This window comes from Vigna unguiculata, chromosome 5, assembly GCF_004118075.2.
Source record: "Vigna unguiculata cultivar IT97K-499-35 chromosome 5, ASM411807v1, whole genome shotgun sequence".
In the NCBI taxonomy this organism is placed as follows: Eukaryota; Viridiplantae; Streptophyta; class Magnoliopsida; order Fabales; family Fabaceae; genus Vigna; species Vigna unguiculata.
This window is the reverse complement of record NC_040283.1, coordinates 48,301,422-48,321,857: the sequence shown is the minus strand read 5'-3', so window position 1 is coordinate 48,321,857 and position 20,436 is coordinate 48,301,422. Positions and strand designations below refer to the sequence as shown.

At 31.1% G+C, this 20,436-nt stretch overlaps 3 protein-coding genes across 4 annotated transcripts; 2 read left to right on the top strand and 1 right to left on the bottom strand.

Annotated features, from left to right (window-relative positions):
* The first annotated feature begins 7,138 nt into the window (after positions 1-7,138).
* On the top strand, positions 7,139-9,044 carry LOC114186032 (probable WRKY transcription factor 40). 2 transcript variants are annotated; one of them, XM_028074031.1, is made up of 5 exons: positions 7,139-7,449; positions 7,561-7,623; positions 7,734-8,122; positions 8,223-8,339; positions 8,435-9,044. In XM_028074031.1, exons 3-5 carry the CDS (start codon positions 7,769-7,771, stop codon positions 8,777-8,779), a joined length of 816 nt encoding a protein of 271 aa, XP_027929832.1. In that variant the 5' UTR covers positions 7,139-7,449; positions 7,561-7,623; positions 7,734-7,768; the 3' UTR covers positions 8,780-9,044. The 2 variants fall into 2 exon arrangements, with proteins under 2 accessions (XP_027929832.1, XP_027929831.1); XM_028074030.1 differs by having other exon boundaries at positions 7,140-7,449; positions 7,796-8,122.
* A 2,544-nt stretch (positions 9,045-11,588) lies between these two features.
* Positions 11,589-14,247, bottom strand: LOC114184102 (ACT domain-containing protein ACR11-like). Its single transcript, XM_028071344.1, has 10 exons — positions 13,980-14,247; positions 13,669-13,729; positions 13,398-13,523; positions 13,219-13,313; positions 12,596-12,680; positions 12,441-12,500; positions 12,228-12,283; positions 12,044-12,149; positions 11,900-11,968; positions 11,589-11,832 (listed from the first exon to the last, which is right to left on the bottom strand). The coding sequence occupies exons 1-10, from the start codon at positions 14,120-14,122 to the stop codon at positions 11,770-11,772; spliced, it is 864 nt and encodes a 287-aa protein (XP_027927145.1). The 5' UTR covers positions 14,123-14,247; the 3' UTR covers positions 11,589-11,769.
* Positions 14,248-16,301: 2,054 nt separating this feature from the next.
* LOC114183154 (3-isopropylmalate dehydrogenase 2, chloroplastic-like) lies at positions 16,302-20,328 on the top strand. Its single transcript, XM_028070064.1, has 11 exons — positions 16,302-16,611; positions 16,689-16,818; positions 16,900-17,011; positions 17,290-17,365; positions 17,494-17,582; positions 18,270-18,356; positions 18,975-19,091; positions 19,223-19,330; positions 19,474-19,527; positions 19,608-19,760; positions 19,919-20,328. Exons 1-11 carry the CDS (start codon positions 16,398-16,400, stop codon positions 19,997-19,999), a joined length of 1,221 nt encoding a protein of 406 aa, XP_027925865.1. The 5' UTR covers positions 16,302-16,397; the 3' UTR covers positions 20,000-20,328.
* Positions 20,329-20,436: the final 108 nt, after the last annotated feature.

The following is a 20,436-nucleotide window of genomic DNA, read 5'->3' as shown; positions in this document are numbered from 1 at the left end:
TTTGTATGTACAATACACATAACACACTTAAATACAAACTGTGCCACCTGTACGATGCTTCGTTAATGATTTAAACGGCATTGGAACCATAGGAATGGGGTAATCTTTAAGCAAAGGAAAGTGGACCCTATAGAAATTTTCAGTCATGCTCAAATGGTAGCTTGGGTATGGATGAAACATAAGATTCCTACTACATCGTTCTCTTATAGTGATTGGATTTTATCCCCATTTACATGCTTAAAATCCATGTGATACGGTAATGTTGTGTGTTCCAGTGTGATAGGTATCAAACTGCAGGTGTTCAAAAGCTAAATGGAATTGTATTGTGGTGGTGACTGTGTACAAGGGAACACAAATCAAGGTTCAAAACATATTGTAGTTACATGTTGTTGGGAATAGTCCAAGTGTGAGTCAAAAGTCCCACATTGGATAGAAAAGACAAAGTTAAACACTATATAAGAATAAAGGCCCATAACAACATTGTCTTAAGGTTTTGGTGTAAAAGTGGTGTCTAAGGTCTTATATGTGTAAGACTAATGTTATATAACCATATGGAACCACAATCGCTCAATGACCATAACCATGACCATAACTATAACCATGACCACAACCATAACATATGAAACATAACATATAAGTGAAGCCGTAGGCATTTGGAATAACTTGGATGCTATTGCTGAAGGCTTAAAAGGACACACTACCAGCGACAAAGATCTCCCTCCACTGTGTTCATAACTATTTTATGATGCAGCATATTTTCAGACCTCCATTACGCTTGTTCTATTCTGTAGCAACCAAAACACAATGAAGTGGTGCTTGTGGAAGCAGAAGGGATTAGGATAGCAATTCAAAGGAGGCGGATCAACTCTATTATGCTGAATCTGCTAGATCTTTGTGTTTGGATCCACAAGCCTATCTCATAGTTTTTGTTCAGGGTTATGCTATTGTTCTAGCTTTGTACTAGATTGTTTTGTATAAGGGTTAGAGCACCCCTTAAGTGCTCTTTCTTAATTATATCCATTCTTTGCTGATCAAAAAAAAATTATTTAAACGGCATTACAATAAAGAACAAATAAAACACTAATTGCGAAAATGAAGACCATTTTAAACATTCCGTAAAAATGATGACAAAAAACGTATAAACTAAATTTAAGATAATTTAAATTGAATAAGAAATATCTAACTAAATTTGATCTAGTTAAATTAAATATATATTTTATTGGATTTGTATTAGATCTGATTTTAAAGATTCAATAGATGATCAACCCTAGATTTAAGTAAAGACTTTTTACGATTATAAATAATAGATAATAGTAATAGTGTTTGATTTTAGTATTTGCGAGGAAAATATGTCTTTAAAAAGGTGAAAAAATGTTACGGAATCAAACGACGTGATAAAGCTATAGAAAACTGTCTCCTTTACTCTATTTAATGATTTAATGCAGAGGGATGATAATTAAAATCTTATTTATGACAATTATCCAAATTCATCCTATTGATCGAATATAAGTATAAATAGTACATAATTTTTTAAATGAAGTAGAATATATTAATGAATCTCATTATCTTTTAAATTCAGTACCATTATTTTATTTAATATTATATTTTGAAATATATTCATTTAGTTTTCTTGATTTATTTTCTATATAAAAAAACAAAAATGTATATTCCTTTTGACATAATTTTATATAATATCGTGAGTCTTTTGCTCTGTTTTTTTTTTAATTATTTAATAAATAATTGAATTGTTACAAATATACCAATTATTTCATGAGGACAAGGATTTATATGAAATATTAATTTCATATCCCTTAAGTATTGGGTATGAGAACGAGTGTGCTTTTCTACTTTGAAAACCGAGACATTATAAATTCGTATTTGCTTTATCTTATTATCATCCATAAATAAAGATTTCTCTCAACATTTCTGAAATACTATTTTTTTTAAAGACTCGTATAAAACGCCTAACAATTTTAGTTAGAAATTGAATTCGCATTTTATATTTATCTACCTTTTACACTTTATATTAACCTTCCTTATTTATCAAGATTGAATACAAATGTTAAAGAAGTCTTTTGAATAAGTAACGTTTGATATCATTATTTGGAAACCTAAGTAAAAATAGTAATAGAATTTTAACCGTAGATTTTTTTTAATAAAATTGTTGTTAGTGGAATAAAAAGTTTAAAGATCTTAAATCTTAACAGCATTATGTTATATTTTATATAATTTTATTATATAAAATTATTATTCTCTATTATTATTATTATGGATTAATATTAATTAATAAATTATATTATTTGTAGATATCAGTTATATTGCACAATTGTTATTAATTTATAGATAATAGATATAGGATTTTTTATGAATGATCTGTGATGGGTTGGATTGTTTAATGAACGGTCTTTGATGAATTTGACAGTTCAATAACCATGTTGAGAGGTCCCTAGTCTATGCTGGTAAAAATATAAAATTGATATTTCATTAGTCAGTTCCATGGAACGACGTAACAACACATTTGTAAAATATATCCTAGGATGACCTCGTACCAGAGAAGAGAACAATATCGTCTCATGTAAACTATTTTTAATTTTCCATTGATTCTAATTGGAAGATCAGTACTACTTTTCATCTATATTGTGTTCCTAATTACTGATCAAGTATATTTTTGTATTTTACTATTATATTAAAGACTGCTCTTAATATTTGGAAATAATTATTTATATAGATGGTTTGATGCCTTTTATAATCGGTTTAAGTTTATCATAATCTAACACTTTAGCAATAAAATTGGTTGTGTTATGGTAGTAAAATAAAGTAGTACTTGTTTATTTTATTCAGCATATTTTTTGAACAGTTTATCATAAATTTCACGAGGTTGATGACTATATGATTTGCAATAAAGAATAATTATATAATTTGTTTTGAAAGGGAAAGAAAAGAAAAGAAAAGTAGGATAAAAAATAGAGTCGTGAATAATATGCAGAAAAGAAATGATGGCGTTTGCGTGGGTTACATTGCATCATGCATGGCATCACTCTGCAACAACTTGTGTTGTGTTTTGACATTTGAATTTGAAGAAATGAAATTAAAAAAAAAAAAAAAAAACAGAGTCTTTGGTCTTAGGTGCAGATTCGCCCACGTTACTTATCCACATTTTACCTTCCAATCACTGTGTTTTGTGTGTTTCATGTCTGAGTCAGTGTTTTTCGTATTACAAATAATTATACAATGTAATTATGATTTAAAAGCATGAAGCCAAGTCAACAGAAATGAAATTAGCAATCACAAACCTCTGTTAATTACTATTCATGCGCTAATTTATGCTCAATAAAAAAAATCTAAACTTTTACGTGGTCACTTCTACACTACGTGATACCTTTTATAATCACAACTTTAATTTAACTTTATACCCACTGAATTTAATTACTTAAAAATCTGAAGCCCATTTGTCTTAAAAGAAAAAAAGACCTATTCTATCTTTTAAAAAAGTAGTTTTAAGTCTAATTCAGTTGATGCATAATTTTCAACGCACTTTTCATTTTTTTTTATCATCATATTTAGTTCTTTGAACATACTCCTTTATTTATATATATAAATTATGAAACTAAATATTAATGATCATCAAACAATCTAATAATTAATAATATAATAAAGGATAAAATATGTTTTTAGTTTTTGAACTTTGATCCAAAATTAGAATTTATACTTATCTGAAACTTCAATATATTCTGGTCTCTAAATTTTTTTTAAAAAAGGAATAAATATAATTTTTTTAATCCAATTACGTAATTGTTTTTAAGTTTCAAACGTATTTCTCAACATACATTAATTCGAAAATATGTACAACCGTGTAAATAGTTTCAATACTAGCATGAAACGCTTCAATACCTCAAAAGAAGTTAGCTTTATCGTGTTAAATGACTATATTTATTCATTTTTAAAATTTAGAGACCAAAATATATTGAAATTTTGAACAAAGATAAATTTCAATTTTGGATTAAAATTCAGGGACGAAAAATACACATAATAACAAATAATAAATTTTGTTAATATAAATTTACCACCGCATCATAAAAGAGAATTTTAATTTATAATTCAATTTTACAAAATTATTTTAAAAAATAAATTTTAAATTTATTTATGTATTTTAAATTTGTCTTATCGTAAAAGATTTAGTATTTTTAAGTTCATTTAAATTAAATGGAATGTTTTTAATACAAAATATAAAGTACAATATTTTTTTTTTTGGAGCATACGTATAAATTAAATGTAAAACCTATTCGGTAGAATGTTAAAGTTGATTTAAAATTTACTTGACATTATCTTCCTTGTGCTTGTTTTACAATGAAATAGGACATAAATAAGAGAAAAGAAGGCGGATATATCAATTTTAATAATTTATGTTGTGCAAAAAATATATAAAATTAACTTCTTTTCTCATATCTCACGTGTAAAATGTCTTCCCCACGGGTTGCGGTGGAAATGGAGCGAAATAGTTGTGACATTTTTTTCCCCTAAAATTAATGTTTCAAGCATAAATTAAAAATATGAATTAAACAAAATTTCAAGCTAAGAATTTTAATATGAATTAAAAATTTCACAGTAAGTGATACATATAAAAAAAAATCTATGAACATTAAACTTTAAAAAAATTAAATTAAAAATAATATTTTTTAGGAGTTAAAAGAGACTTGAAAGTTTCAGATAAAAATAAAAAAATCATAAACTCATTATTTTTAAATTTATATCAAAAGTGTTTGTTTACGAGATATTTTCTTAATCACCTCAGTTAAAAAAGAAAAGAAAAAAACTGGATAAGAGTGTTTTGATGGGAATTATTGTGATTATTTTTGAGTGGTATGAATTGGGTGGGTTGGTGCAAGATGAAGCCTAACTGAGAGGAGTGAGACATGATTAGGTTTAGGTGCCGTAATTAATTGAACACGGACACAAAATAAAACCCTTCGTTCATGAATGTGTGTGTGAACCAACAAAAATCAACGTTTCCTCTTCCTTCCTTTGGTCATGGTCAATTTGTGGGTCTCACTTCTTGTACTTTCCTCAATTACCTTTTTTCCTTTCCCCTTTAATAATTCCCTTTAATTTATCCCACACTTTTTTCTTACACTACTCATTTTTTTTCCTTATAACGAAATAAACACACGTCCGTTTTTTCGATGAAAGTTCTACATTGATTAGAGATAAATTTATTTCATAATATATAAGTGAAGTGCAAATCTCACCTTATAAATCAGTTTTATAAGATTGAAATATGTTTAAAACTCATTTCTAACATGATATCAGAATCTATTCTAGCGAATTCTATAATATATAAGTAAAGTGTAAATCTTATCTTACAATCCGATTTTGTGAGATTGAATTAGACTTAAAATTCACTTTTAACACTGTACATATTTTTCTTACGGCATTAAACCTTATTTTTCTTGGTCACATATATTGAAAATGGAGTGAAGAAAAATAAGACAGGGGTTGAGACATTTGCACCGAAAGTTTGCACCTTGAACTGTCATTTGTCTTCTTGCCCCTTGTAACTTCTAAATTCCATTCCAAAACAATTTGCTTCCTTTCCTGTTTCACTACCAACGTTTTTCATATCGACACTGTTCTGAATATAAAATAAAAAAAACGACGCAAATGATTCAGTAAAAATTATAGTTTAATTCGACCTGTACCTATAATTTAGCCCGGGAATAATAAAAATAAGATGAAGCATGATTTTCGATTTTATATTTAGATCTAGAAACATTATAAACGTTGTGTGTTTTTAAGGAAATCTACACATGAAAAGGACAATTATATTAGAATATACATTCGTTCAACAAATTTTATAGTAATTTAATTCTCTTGTTTAAATCTTAACCCTTTCTATGTTTAGTTAAGTTCTTTCTTGTTTGGGTTATTTGACGTAGTTTCTTTTAATAAACTTACGTTTTTATGATACGTATGTATCTTTCTTCCATCTTTAAGTCATTGATAATTAATTATTTTAAGAAAGAGATGTCATACCTATTTCATTTAAAAATTTATTTCATAAGTGTATGTATCACGAGACGTAAAGGATAAAATCAGCCACTTAGTACTTTCCACCATTAAGGATTTGAAATCTTAATTAATGCTTATGATGTTTATTTGGTTTTTAATTACGTAAGAAGGTAAGATTTTAACTAATGAAAGAATCTAGTATACAAATTAAAACACTCTCACTGATTTTAATAATCCTTTTTTCTTTTCAGATAATTCAATCATCAACGCAACTCTTAGTAAATTACGAATCAGTCTTGCATGTCTGAAAAAGAAAAAAAAAACATTACTTAATATAAAAGATAAATAAAGTGTAATAATTTATTTCGATAAATTCTAATAATTGAAACATAGATGACGCAACGTGTAAAATGTTGGGAATAGTAACCGTGACAAGAAATAAAGAAAGGACCCACCGAGAAACAAAAGTATGACCGGGACAAATTAAGACGACTTCGGGTCAACATAAAACTTCTATCCACTTCTCGTTTTTTTTTAATATGAATCATTATTTTCAAATTTTCACCAGTGAGATATTTAAAATAATTATTACGAAATTAACAGACTTACTTTTGATATTATATAATATAAAAAAAGAAAAAGAAATACAGAATCGATGTAAAGAGAAATAAAGTTTTGATGTAGTAGAGTATAATGTAGTATCTGTAATGAATAATTTAGTGCAGAATTTTCAAGGCGGGCTTGACTTTGAAATTTGAATTCCATTTCATGTACCTACAATTTCACCGACATATATTTCTCGCGTCAACCCTGTTCCTTTTAATAATAATATTATTATATTATTATTTTCGGTGGGTGATCTATTTTAGAAAATAATAAATGGAGTGACACGTTCTTCTTATCTTCTTTAGCAGTCTAGTCCAATGCTAGCTCTCTCAAGCATTGAAATTCAAATAATAATAATAATAAATGAAAAATTAAAAAAAAATTAAAATGCCAGCTCTGAAAAAAACAAGTAGTTGGATAATCGGTGTGAGTGTCGTCTTCTTCTCTCTCCTTCCTCTGAGTTTCCTTCTTCAACTTGTGCTCCTTTCAACTTGCGCTCTCGCTTTCTTCTCCTTATATAAGCCTCTTCCAATTCGTTTACTACGAACTTCACAAATTTTGAACCTTTCACCTTCCTCTATATTCTCTTCATCTGGGTATCGCTTGATTTCAAGAAAAAATAAAATCTAGCTTCAATTTGACTTTTTGCGTAAAGCAAGAGCTTTTCATAATTGAAGCTTTACACAAGAGTGCTTAATAACAACAGCTTCTTCTTCTTCTTCTTCTTCTTCTTCTTCTTCTCTTTGACTTTATTTTCCAGTCATGGATTATTCATCAAGGATTAACACTTCATTGGATCTCAATATCAATCCTCGCAGGCTGCATGAAGAATTTCCCGTAAGTGTAAACAATCCATTCCGATGATGTGAAGATCTTCTGTCAATCGTTTCCCTCGCAATGATGTTTGATATGGGAATTAATTCTTTCTTCTGTGTCTGTTCATTTCAGAAAAAGGAGGTGGAACACAATTTTTTCTCTTTGGGCGTGAAGAAATCTTCTGTAAAAGAACAGGTTAGTTCTGCAAATTAATTCCTCTTTCATTTGTGTTCTTCTGTCAGCAATCTACGGCACCATTTGGTTGAACAATTCTTATTAATAATCAAGTTCTGTGTGGAAACTAGATATAGGCTCGTTTTCCCCTTTCTAAAGCTGCATAATGATCGTGTGTGTGGTGCCATTTCAGTCTTCGGGTGCCTTGGTGGAGGAGCTGAAGCGGGTGAGTGCAGAAAACAAGAAGCTGACCGAAATGCTGACGGAGATGTGTGAGAACTACAACGCTTTACGAAGCAATTTGATGGAGTATATGAGGAAGAATCCCGATAAGGAGCAAAGTTCATCGAAGAAAAGGAAGTCTGAAAGCAGCTTCAACAACAACAGTGCTCCGAAGAGCATCAACGGAAACTCCGAGAGCAGTTCAACCGACGAAGAATCATGCAAGAAACCAAAGGAAGACATCAAGACACCAGTTTCAAAAGTTTACGTGAGGACAGAAGCATCTGACACAAGCCTGGTAAGATCCTGAGCATAAAAAAAAAACATTTAAGTTAAGTCGGAACCATTAAGATTGTCGTGCATTAGTTTTACATGTTTTTCACTTTTCGTGTTTTCAGATCGTGAAAGATGGATATCAGTGGAGGAAATACGGACAAAAGGTGACCAGAGATAACCCTTCTCCACGAGCTTACTTCAAGTGCTCTTTTGCTCCGAGTTGCCCAGTCAAAAAGAAGGTAAATCCATGAGCTGATTAAGAATAATTCAAACTACTCTATAAGGAACTGGATCTGAAGCTAAATAAAATTTGTGTTTGTAATTGAATATTCAGGTGCAGAGAAGTGTGGATGATCAATCTGTTCTTGTTGCAACATATGAAGGAGAGCACAATCATCCTCATCCTTCTCAAATGGAGCCAGCAACAGGCTCAAACCGTGGTGTGAACCCTGGTTCAGTACCATGTTCAGGGTCTCTCAGTTCTTCCGCACCAACAGTTACTCTTGACTGGACAAAATCTAAGTCCAGCAGCGATTCGAAGAATATAAGTCCCAAAACGGAAGCACCAGAAGTTCCTCAGATTTTGGTAGAACAGATGGCCACTTCCTTGACCAAGGATCCAAATTTCAGAGCAGCACTAGTTGCTGCAATCTCGGGAAAAATGTTGCACAATAATTGAGTAGAAAATGAAGTTTTCTATAAATGGATCGTGTTTAGAGAATAGGATCTCTATGTAAATACAACATAGGACATTATTGGGACATATTTCTTTTCTATTCTTCTGCATCGAGGTAAACTAGGATAGTTAAAATCAGGTTTCGTTCAAGTTCTTGCGAATTTTCTGCGGTATACAGAAGCAAAGAAAAAATTTTGCTTCAAAAAGTGTAATTCTATTGATAGTACAATATCTCCTTTTCATTTCCCAACTCTCTATTTGGAACACTGATAGGTTTGTATCCCCTTAAATTCTGTAAATCGTGAGATTACCAACAAAAAAAAAAATTCAAACAAAACCACGTTGAATCCAATTTGCAGAAGACGGTTTATTCTTGACTAAATCAATGTTCTTGTCTGAGAAAGTAAAGATAGTATAGTTTTCGTAGGTAGTGGGTAGAGAGTATTAAAAGCAGGAGAATGGTGAGGAGTTCAACCAATACTGCAAACGAATCCAGATTTGTTACATTGATGACTACTGAGCAGGTAGGCAATGCAGCTATTATGCTGTACTAAGTTGACCACTTTAAAATTTGGAAGTGTGAGGGTAAATTTTATATCGAGTAAAAATGAAAAAATGAAATATTATACAAGAATAAAATCTATAGATTTATCGTCTTAGAATTTTAGATTAAATGGTGGTGTCAATCTTTTATATATGGATCAGACCCATATTTTATTATTGTATCTTTCTCATGATTTTTTCTCGAAAGACAAGTACTCAACGACAATATCAAAGCTACCAAAAATTAAGCTGAGAGTTTTGGCTACTCAGCTCTAAGGACGAAAACGAAAATGCTCTGGTTTAAGATTACCTAAACTTGGAACCATAACACGTGCCATACTATACTTCAAGAGAGAAAGATAAAGAAGACAGAAAAGTGTAAATATGATATTAATTAGGATTTGATGAGAAAAAAAACAATAACAAAAATTGCTAAAAGAATGAGTTTGGTACCATAAGATGGAAGTAACTCTTCGTATCAGTAAGATATTTAAGTCTAACTCATTTTATCTATTAATAATATTACTACAGTATTTCATAAAGTCATTACTTTAAAATTTTAAGTTGAAAATGATATTGATTCTTGGATTGATTCTATCTTATTGATATGATGATTTTATCCTCGATAGATCCATCATAATTTTGGTGTGATTTTTGTCTGAGATACTCATTCATCACCACCATTGAATAGAGGTCTTCATTTTCATTGCATTGATTTTAGGGTTTTTGAGATTCAATTAATCTAAGGCAAGATGATGTGGCCATTTGTTGGCCAAGTATGTGAAGGACTGAATCTGTGAGTGGTTTTGAGAAGCTGTTACTTATTTTATCAGCCGATTAAGAAATTCATACTTGTCTTCTCTGTGACCCCAACACAAGTTGATTTTCTCAACCACTTCTCCTTCAATACTTCAATATGGGTCTTAAGAATCAGGTTCCTTTCATATTTCATAATAATTTCTCATTGGTAGGTAGCAGAGAAGTTTGAAAAAAAACAGAATCATTTGTTTAAGGCTGTCCCTCACTCACCTCATTCATTGTTTTTGTATGATACACATGACATGTAAGTGCTCTTTCAATTATATCTACCAATCTTTTATGTCTTTCAGATATATATATATATATATAATGGTACTTATAAATTATAATATTATAGTATATTCCTTTCCCAAATAGGAAAGATTAAATGTAAAAAACAAAAAAGAAGGATTGTAGTGCATTTTTGGACCAGCAAAAGCTTTATATAAAGTGATAAAAAAGTCAAGACAATTTAGAAATATGACAAGTAGTGACATTTATGTTCGCAGTAAACTCTTGCCATTACTTGCCTTGCACTGCTGCACCAAAAATCTAAATCATATGTCGGTTCATGATAATTAAAATTTACCTTTGGAAAACAAGGTTTTGTTGTTAAAATCGATTTCTATTTGCGTATTAGATGTGTGCATAAATTTTTGAAAATGTGGAAAACTTTCATCGAAAGAATCACATTATCATAATCTACTAAACTAATTATGCATTGATTATGTATTTGGTTTTTGAGTTTATCACGAACACGAGGAGTTAGGTCATTATAAAAGGAGTCCTGATTTTCTATGGATATTTTTGTGCTATTTTCTGTTGAATATTAGAAATACATTGTATTAATATTTTAAATATCTTTTTAATATATTTTAAAACGTTAAAATTAGTAATAATTAATGTTTTATGAAAACAAAATAGAAGAATAAAAAGAAAAAGAAAACTTATCATAGAATTCAAATTCCAAAAAAACAAGTGAAAGAGATAAAAATGAAAATAAGATGATTTCTTTTTATTCATTATCTATGAAATCAAAAATGAAAATCATTTTTAGTTTAGAAATAGAAAACAAAAGTGGAGATAATCGTACCTCCCCCACCCAACCTTATTAAAATAGAATAGTTTAATTAAGAAAGTGATTGACCAAAGTGGTTAGGTCAAGTTGAATTACTTCATCAGATGGTTAAAATAAAAATAAATGAAATGGAAAATTAAAATAGTTAAATATTAAATGTCTTTTATATTTTAATATGGTCAAAATTAGATGGAGTCAGAGTCAAAATCTTCAACCCCTGCAACCCAAACACTGTTTTGGATTGCTTGGCTTTCTAATGGGTTAGACTTATCCATTCAACCCAAACCAATTGTTGTGTGAAGCCAAGTCAACCCCAATCTCCTCTGTTCTTAAATTAAAGATGACTAATTAAGTACGAGGTAGCCAATTAATCTACAATGTAAAAAAAAAAAGAAAAAAAAAAACAGGGGACAACGTTAAAATAAGAAATTGGCAACGTTGACTTTACAATGATTCGCAGGTTTTTTAAATTTTATCAGTAAAAACAGTATAAATGGAGAAGAATACATGCATGGTGCAATTATATCGGAGAGAATGTGTTGCAGTTGTTGTTGAAAGTTGTGATAATTGGCACTCAAAAACTAGATTCTTCAGTCGTAGGTCGCCTCAAGAAATATCTCAAACTATTAACAAGAACCTACAATATACAATATAATTTAATCACGATCCATTCTTGGTTCAGCAAAATTTAAGAAAGTGTTTACCTGCTGAAGAGGCTTGATGAGAGCTTTATCCTTGTAGTTCACATGAAACTTTGCCTTAGCCAACAGCCCCTAAGTTTGGATTAAGGTTGAATGTTTAGGAGTGCAAAGTTAATTAACATATGATTAATTTAATTAATTACATACCTCAGTGTCAAATTCTCCAGATTCAACAGCAATGTTAATGTCAGTAATAATCTTTACAAGATCAACCAGTAATCCAGGTCGATCTGCTGTCTCCACATACAGCAAACTGCAGAAAACAAAGCTCAAATTCATTAACAATTGTGTTATTATTATATTAAGAATCTGAGTTTGAACTAAGCATTACCTTCTGTGTGGGCCATCATCAGATATGGTTATGTGGGTTGCTATCTCTACATCAACCTGAAACATTTTAATAAAATTCAAATAACCAATTTTGATTACAGAGTATTGTTGTATTCATTCAAACTAAGCTTATATGGTATGTGAATTAACATTGTTGAGAACATAAAATTAACACTTTAGAAGTGAAAGTTGGGTATGTAAGTTTTATCATCACCTGCTCCGGTGGAGCCACAAGTCCAAAAGCTGCTCCCAGAGCCAATTGGGCGCTTGATTCCTTCACCACCATTTTCAATCAAATTAACTCTGTTAATTCCAAAACCATGCATGCTTCAAGATAACACAAGAATGAGAGTTTCTGAAGAGACATACCGGGTGATACTGAATCATTTTATTCAAAATTGTCAAACGGATTGCCTCTAATAACTCTGGATCTTCCACTTTTCTACCAGAATCACTGCAAACAAAGCTCCATTAACACAATCATTCAAAGGGTTACACAGACCAATTCTGAAGGCTGTTTCAATGTAAATAGTGGACGTGATTAGAAGTTTTCCCAGTTTAAAGTAGCCATCTAGAACTTCTACTGTGATAATAGTTAAGGGTTAAAATTTTTCAATGATGTGTTTCTGCTAATCTCTTCATCCGTTCTGTGGAACATTATTAAATATATAGTTTTTAATTCTTAAGCTACTATTTTTTTCTTTTCACTTTTAGACAGAAAGATAGATAGATTCGGTCTCCCTCAACAGACAAGAAGATATGGTAGGATAGCATCAAATTTTGGCCATTCTTTAGACATTAGACATTACAGCCAACAGCTTAGTATTTGAAGATGTTATTCCCATTGACAAAAGATGTCCCTTATTACCAATCGCAGCAATAGCAGACTTGAGAAATAAGAATACGCAACATGAGTAATTTGAAGCCTACCCTCTTTTTTTTTCCTGTTATTCCTTTTAAACAAATAATTGATTCTAGAATACGGTTCTTACGCTTTTGTTATGGAAAACTTGTTGTGCTTGCCAGAAGAATCCAAAAACACATTTGCCTTAACAACATTCAGCCCCAAGTCTTTCAACGCATTCATCTGCAACAGTACTTATAGTCAGTTTTGGTAATACTCATATTATCCAAAAATGGAAGTAAAAAGAGAGTTAGTGGCTTCAATTACAGTGTCAAGAAGAGCACCAAGGCGATCACCAAAGGTTATCTCGACCACCGTTGCATCTGGATCAGAGTCTTGATCGATTATAACTATCGGAGTTGGAATGGTATCAGTCTCTCCTTGATTCCCATCCTGTTCTCCACACAAAAGTTGAACTCAAATGTTTCAGTGATGAGAGTCAGCAACCATCACAAAAATGAAGTAGGTAGTGCCTATATATTCACATGCAATAAATGAATGACAGCAACCATATTCGTTGATTTTGCTAAATATATACCTCCACAGTACCAGTAACTGTTGATGCTCGTGGGATGATTGTTATTCCTGAAGATGATAATCTGACAAAATGATACATACAATTAACACAAATAATTGGGGTGCACTCCTACCAACTTTACTCTCACTTCACTTTTATAATTCCTCCACAAATTGAACATATTAATCAACTAATATCTTTCACTACTCATACTATTACGTGAAGTGAAGCATTACAGCAGAAACTGTGAACCCAATAGAAGCTAGATGGAATTTCGTCATACACAAGACAGGCAACAGAAGATTAGAGTTAGCATATATATATATATATACCTTGTTTTGTGAGTAATGTAACAGAGTTTGGTAGCATCAGCAATAGAAGAAGGCTTGAAGAGAGTGGTTTTTTCAAAAGCTTTGAAGGTGTTATCAGCAGCCAAGTGAAGTCCAAGACTGCAAGCAGCCATGGCTACAGCCATTTTGAGGAAGAGAGAGAGGAAATGAAATGGGAGATCAGAAAGAGCATAAAAATGGTTTCTTTTTATGTGTCTGAAATCAACTGATAATGTTGTTGGTTGGGCCTTTATAGATTTGGACAAGAACAGAAACAGCGACGCGTTTGGTGGAGAATTAAGATGTGTGTGAAGCAGAGTAGCATGATGTGCAGGAACAGATAAAATCGGTCCCTCCTCACTTTAATTTTAATGTTGTATATCCACAAATATCACCTAAAAACTTATCCAATCTCATAACATTATCACACTTAAATTATTCTTTCACCTTTCTTTACACCAGAAAAGAGTGAAATGCCAGAAAAAAATGTTAAAAATTTTAGATAAATTAAAACTATATAAATACAATTGCAAATTCTGCGAGTCACAGAATATGAATAAATAAATTCAAATTATTTCAAGCAACAAAATTTATAATTTATATTTCAATAAATGTATACAAATAGAAGTAACAAAAAAATGACAAGTTTTTACAATTGATAATATCACAACAAATCTTGCAAATGGTGGTGGCAAACTAAAGTATCTAACAGTTAAAGAGAAAAGAGAAAGTTAAAAGAATATATGAAGAAGACAAGTAACAAAAACTGCTACTGCAACTATTCCAGTGCGAGATCTTCAGTACCAAATGTTCCATCACGAGTCTTAAGATCCAGTGTCAGATGAATTCACGAAAGATTTAAAAATTTAAAATTTTTAATTTCATTTCTTGTCTTTTTTTCTATTTTAATTTTCATATTAAATTTTATTTACTTTAATTTAATTGTTCTTTATCATTCGTTTTGATGTTTACATATATATATATATATATATATATATATATATACTCAATTTAGTTTTAATTTCATTAAATAAAGTTAATTTGACTTTTTCATTGACGTCAACAGAAGTGTTACGCAAAATATGATAACTAATTTAATAACATTATTTTCGTAGAGTTGAAATTAAAATAAAAATTATACAAATTTTAATATTTTGTATGAATTTTTTATTTATTTTATTTTTATGGCAAAACCTAAAGAAGATGTGTGATACTTTTAAAAATTTTTTCGTGTCAAAGTAAATTTCTATAATGAATTATAGATTAAGTTAATAGTTATGTCTCTCTTATTGTACCCAAAGTTTGAAATCAAACTACATGGAATTTCTTTCTTGACTTGGATCAAATATTATAAGTCCTGAATCTTTCTCTCCTACTAAAATTTTTATATCATAGTTTATTAATTTTATTATAATGTATATTGGTTCTACTTTTTTAAATACAATTTTTGTTTATTTGTTTATTATTTTTTATTAAAATATGATAGATGTTTTTAAACAATTTGTTGACAACTTTTATGGGAGATAGTGTATTATTTGAAAATGGTATGCTTTGGCCAAACTCCAAAAAATCTTGACATACCTATTTATGTTGGGTTATTTTGTCAATGTTTTCTTTAACTTTTCTAAGTTTAAAAATTTAATATATATATATATATATATATTAAAAACATATTGAATTATGTAAATTTTTCTTATATTTTTAATTAATTAATTAATATATCCGATCAATTAGATCGAAATAACTATAAACGTTTACGTGCTCTATTATAATTAATAATCGATACTTAATTTATAAATATTATTAACTTAAATTATAATATTATTATATATTTACATATTTAAAGGAGCATAATATTAAAAAAAAATTATTTAGATTCTAATTTTAGAATAAGAACTTACAAGTCAATACGTTCTAATCTACGAAATTGATGGATTAAGTAAGAGAAGTTAAACAAGGGGTTGCTGAATTTAAACTTTCAACCCAGCCCATTAAATTTGGACCAGCCAAATGATCCACTAACTTTCTAAAAACTCATAGGTTCTTTTCAGTGGCGTTTCTCTTTTAGTAAATGATAAATTTAAATATTTTAATTAAAGTTTTTTATTACAATTTTAATTCTTTCAAATATTTTTTTAAAGAACAAAATAAGTGAACGTATAGACAAATTAGAAATTGAAAAGTGAAAATAATATTCACACCATTTCATTAAGATCAATGTAACTAAATAAAAATAAAAAACCTTTTTAAATTTTCCATAAAATTAATTTTTTTAAAGTGACTAAAAAAAAAAGCCAAACTCCTTTTTCCTTTTTCATTCCAAAATTCACTCATAAGAACAGAAGAAAGGGGAAGAAAAAAAGAGTCCCAAAGGTTCAGTTGAGTGAGGCAAGCTTGTTGAACATCGAGAAGAAAACGAAGATGGCGGCTTCTCTGCAACTCCTCCAATTCAAACCAGTGAAACCCTCTTTCTCATTCTTCTCACGAAGGTCAGCGCCTATTATTTGTTCTGCCGCGCCCACTCCTTCCAAATCGCAGCGTTCCTACACTATCACTCTCCTTCCCGGCGACGGTATCGGCCCCGAAGTCATCTCCGTCGCCAAAGACGTTCTTATTCTCGCCGGTTCTCTCGAAGGTACGGCGCCATCTCTCTTCGGAATCGCAGCATTTTCAATTTGGATTGGGTAACTAATTGGTGTGTTGTGAAAGCAGGGATCAAATACGAGTTCCGAGAGAGGCTTATAGGTGGAGCTGCGTTGGATGCCACAGGAGTCCCATTACCCGATGAAACACTTTCTTCGGCCAAGCAATCTGATGCTGTTCTGCTTGGTGCTGTTGGAGGGTACTTCACTTTTTTCTTTAGCTTTTTTTTTTTTTTTAAATTTTTGTTATTGTTTTGAAATTAAAATGAATTTACTTGAAGTTATAAATGGGATAACAACGACAAACATCTCAAGCCAGAAACTGCCTTGCTTGGGCTTCGTCAAGAGCTTAAAGTCTTTGCAAATCTCAGGCCTGCGTCTGTATTTCCTCAGGTAATAACTTCTTCATACATCATTTTCTCATTCTTGATGGTGAAACTGTGAAACTGAGATGAGTATAGGGGGCAAAGTTATTTGCTTTTTGTCTCTGGAATTGAACTGCTTGTGTTCTGAAATGGATGACAAAGGAAGGACATCTGGGGCATGCTATATGATGTGATAAATGCGTGAATAGAGATTTTATTTATTTATTTTTTTGTTTCCTTGCTGTCTACTAATAGTTTTCAACCCATCTCTAGTGTGGTTTTTAATCTGTGTTAATTCTTCTGTAGTTAGTAGATGCTTCGACTTTGAAGAGAGAGGTTGCTGAAGGGGTCGATCTCATGGTTGTAAGGGAACTCACTGGAGGTATGTGGTGTTATGATTCTATAATATTTAAAATTTGGAGAGTCACTTTTTCACCCATTTTCTTAAAATGTGGATATGTGGAGCTAATTCGCTGGGCTAAATCTTTTTTTTGCTCTGTTGTTATTTAGGTATCTATTTTGGAAAACCCAGGGGCTTTGGCACCAATGAAGATGGTGAAGAGTGTGGTTTTAATACTGAGATTTATGCTCAACATGAGGTATCATACTATTATAAAACGATTCTATAGATATATAATGCATGCTTACGATTTTGAGCTATAAAAATACATGTATTACAACAGATTAATAAAGGTTACTGACCTTTGTTGGATATTTCTGCGAAAGAGAATTTTAGTGGAGTTTCTTGTGCAATCATTTCAAGAAAGTTGAAAACCAAAATTTGACTAAAAATATTAGTAGCTGGAGCTTGGGTTTCATCAAGATCTATAGTTAAAACATGTAAACATCGCGTTAGGAGTTAGGGAAGATGAAGGGGAAGTTAGCTCAGATAGGTAGGATACTAGTTAGTTAGTTAGGGGACGGGGTAAAAAAATAGAGGAGTGTAGAAGAAGGGGATTCATTCAGTCTTGTATGTATCCTTTGAGAATTGAGCTTTGCACATTATGAAAGAAGAGAATCTCTGAAAGAAAATCTTTGTGGAGGGATCTTTTTCTTTTGTTATGTCAATTCAATTAAATCTTTTTCTTTAACACATTTCTAGTCTTGGGGAGGGATAAGGGTCTTTTACCTCTCAAGGGGCTTTTACATGCAGATGTGGATTTCACCTTTTTCTTTCACTGAGGACCCTGAGGGGACTTTTAGTTTTCTTCCGGATCTGTTTCTTTAACTATTTACGTATTACCTCTGGATCCTGATTCTGTGATCGACAATAATTTCTGTACCAGATTGATCGCATAGCTCATGCTGCATTTAAGATAGCTCGGAAGCGTAATGGGAAACTTTGCTCTGTTGACAAAGCCAATGTACTAGAGGTGTGTATTACTGGATTATGCCATGAAACTTACTACTGTGAAGCTTTTGCCTTACTATGATGTGTATACAGACAGAAAAGAGAGTTCATGGCAGATGCCTCAAATTGCTTAAACTTGAAATTGAAATATTCAGACATGCTGCAAAGAAAATTCTCTTAGTTGTTTTATCTTGTTTAAGATTCAGTTTAGATTAGGTGTTACAGATAACTTTTGAGACAACTTGGGTTTAAAACATGGCTACACTCTTTCTGTTAGTATTTTTTATATTTTTTCAAATAGATGCAAATTTCTGTTGATCTATGTTTGTGAATAGTTTAGAAGCACGGTTGTATCTGTATATTTCTTGCTTATACCTCAGAAATATTGTTGTTGATTAGGTTGAGATATGCAGTGATAGGTTTAACTGTGTCCCGAGAAACCTGAACAAGGAAATCAAGAATTGAACAATGGAAACTATGGAGGTTTTTTGCAGATGCATCTAATGTTATATATAGATTTACACATTCACAGAAAGATATAAATTTGTGCATTTTTTGTATCTTGGGGAAATGAACAAGAAGATAATAGTGACAGATTTAGGTCCAGTTCCTGCATACTAACTATATTTGGATTTTCCAGGCTTCAATATTATGGAGGAGGAGAGTGTCGGCAATAGCACAAGAATATCCTGATGTTGAACTCTCTCACATGTATGTTGATAATGCCGCAATGCAACTAATTCGCAATCCAAAACAGGTTTGCTTATGGAATAAATTACTGTATTTCGTCTTTCACTTTATTTATGGCTATTAAAATTTCTACTCAAACGAAAAATTGTTTGATGATAAAATGCGAGTGCTGCAATATCTAACCCTGTGTTTTTGCAGTTTGACACCATTGTGACAAACAATATTTTTGGCGATATATTATCCGATGAGGCTTCAATGATCACTGGAAGCATTGGGATGCTTCCTTCTGCTAGCCTTGGGGCTTCGGTACGAAAAAAAAAAATCCATAATCAATTGTAATTTGGATCTCGAGCATGTTTCTCAAGTTTATCTAGCAATGCTTCGTGCCATGTTATGACGCAAGTAACATTATCGATTTCCTTTTGACTATTGGATATTTATTGGATCAGGGTCCTGGACTTTTTGAACCCATACATGGTTCAGCACCTGATATTGCTGGACAGGTTGGTTTCTTGTAGTTACATTTTTTTTTTCATTTGCTTAAGATGACATGACTAACAACAGCATAATTATTTGTATACAGGACAAGGCAAATCCATTTGCTACTGTTCTTAGTGCTGCTATGCTTTTGAAATATGGCCTAGATGAAGGAAAGGCAGCTCAAAGAATAGAAAATGCAGTGCTGGACACTTTAAACAAGGGACTGCGAACTGGGGACATATATTCTCCTGGAACAGTAAGCATCCCTTTCATTAAAATAACATGGATGTTGAAAAAACATCGGTCCCGTTTTAATCACACATCAGATAATTTTTGCATTTGATTAATTAGCATTGGAGGATAGAGAAACATCTTGCTAAATTAGGTTGATGTTTGGATCATGTGTTGATGCAGAAACTGGTAGGGTGCAAAGAGCTAGGTGAAGAGATAATGAAGTCAGTGGAATCCAATGTTCCTTCTGGTGCTACAGTGTGATTCTTGAATTTAGACGAAATTGGCGTAGAATCTTGGCATCTGATGTATCTTGGAGATCACTACCAAAGGTGGAAAAATCTCCCTAGTTGGGAGAGTTGAGGCTTCCTTCTGCATTATGCATGTGTTTCGGTTTCCAACCAGCCTATGAATGATTGTACTTCGAAAGTGTCATGGTTGTTTTCTTGTTCCCGGCATTGTACTGCTTAATTTAATGCAGATTTAAATTTCATCCATTCTCTAATTTGGAAAGCTATTTCTACTACTTACAACGTTTGAAGCATTGGTTTGCTTCCAGTGTATGGTGATATAAAGCTTTTGAAACTGGGACATCTTTTGCCTTTTTTTTTTAACAAATCTTTATTGTATTCATTGTATAAATTTAAACTGTAATATTTTTAAATACTTTTAAAATATACTATTTTAAAATACTTTTACGA

What these genes read in the sequence shown, in the direction of transcription:
- LOC114186032 (XM_028074030.1), top strand. Translation starts at nt 7,375, where the DNA reads ATGGATTATTCATCAAGGATTAACACTTCATTGGATCTCAATATCAAT. An exon ending in AAGCATCTGACACAAGCCTG is followed by an intron (nt 8,123 to 8,222) that starts GTAAGATCCTGA and finishes TCGTGTTTTCAG; the next exon opens with ATCGTGAAAGATGGATATCA. An exon ending in GTTGCCCAGTCAAAAAGAAG is followed by an intron (nt 8,340 to 8,434) that starts GTAAATCCATGA and finishes TTGAATATTCAG; the next exon opens with GTGCAGAGAAGTGTGGATGA.
- LOC114184102 (XM_028071344.1), bottom strand. Translation starts at nt 14,122, where the DNA reads ATGGCTGTAGCCATGGCTGCTTGCAGTCTTGGACTTCACTTGGCTGCT. An exon ending in CAGTTACTGGTACTGTGGAG is followed by an intron (nt 13,524 to 13,668) that starts GTATATATTTAG and finishes TGTGGAGAACAG; the next exon opens with GATGGGAATCAAGGAGAGAC. An exon ending in AAATGATTCAGTATCACCCG is followed by an intron (nt 12,501 to 12,595) that starts GTATGTCTCTTC and finishes ATGGTGGTGAAG; the next exon opens with GAATCAAGCGCCCAATTGGC.
- LOC114183154 (XM_028070064.1), top strand. Translation starts at nt 16,398, where the DNA reads ATGGCGGCTTCTCTGCAACTCCTCCAATTCAAACCAGTGAAACCCTCT. An exon ending in CTGCTAGCCTTGGGGCTTCG is followed by an intron (nt 19,331 to 19,473) that starts GTACGAAAAAAA and finishes TTATTGGATCAG; the next exon opens with GGTCCTGGACTTTTTGAACC. An exon ending in ACATATATTCTCCTGGAACA is followed by an intron (nt 19,761 to 19,918) that starts GTAAGCATCCCT and finishes GTGTTGATGCAG; the next exon opens with AAACTGGTAGGGTGCAAAGA.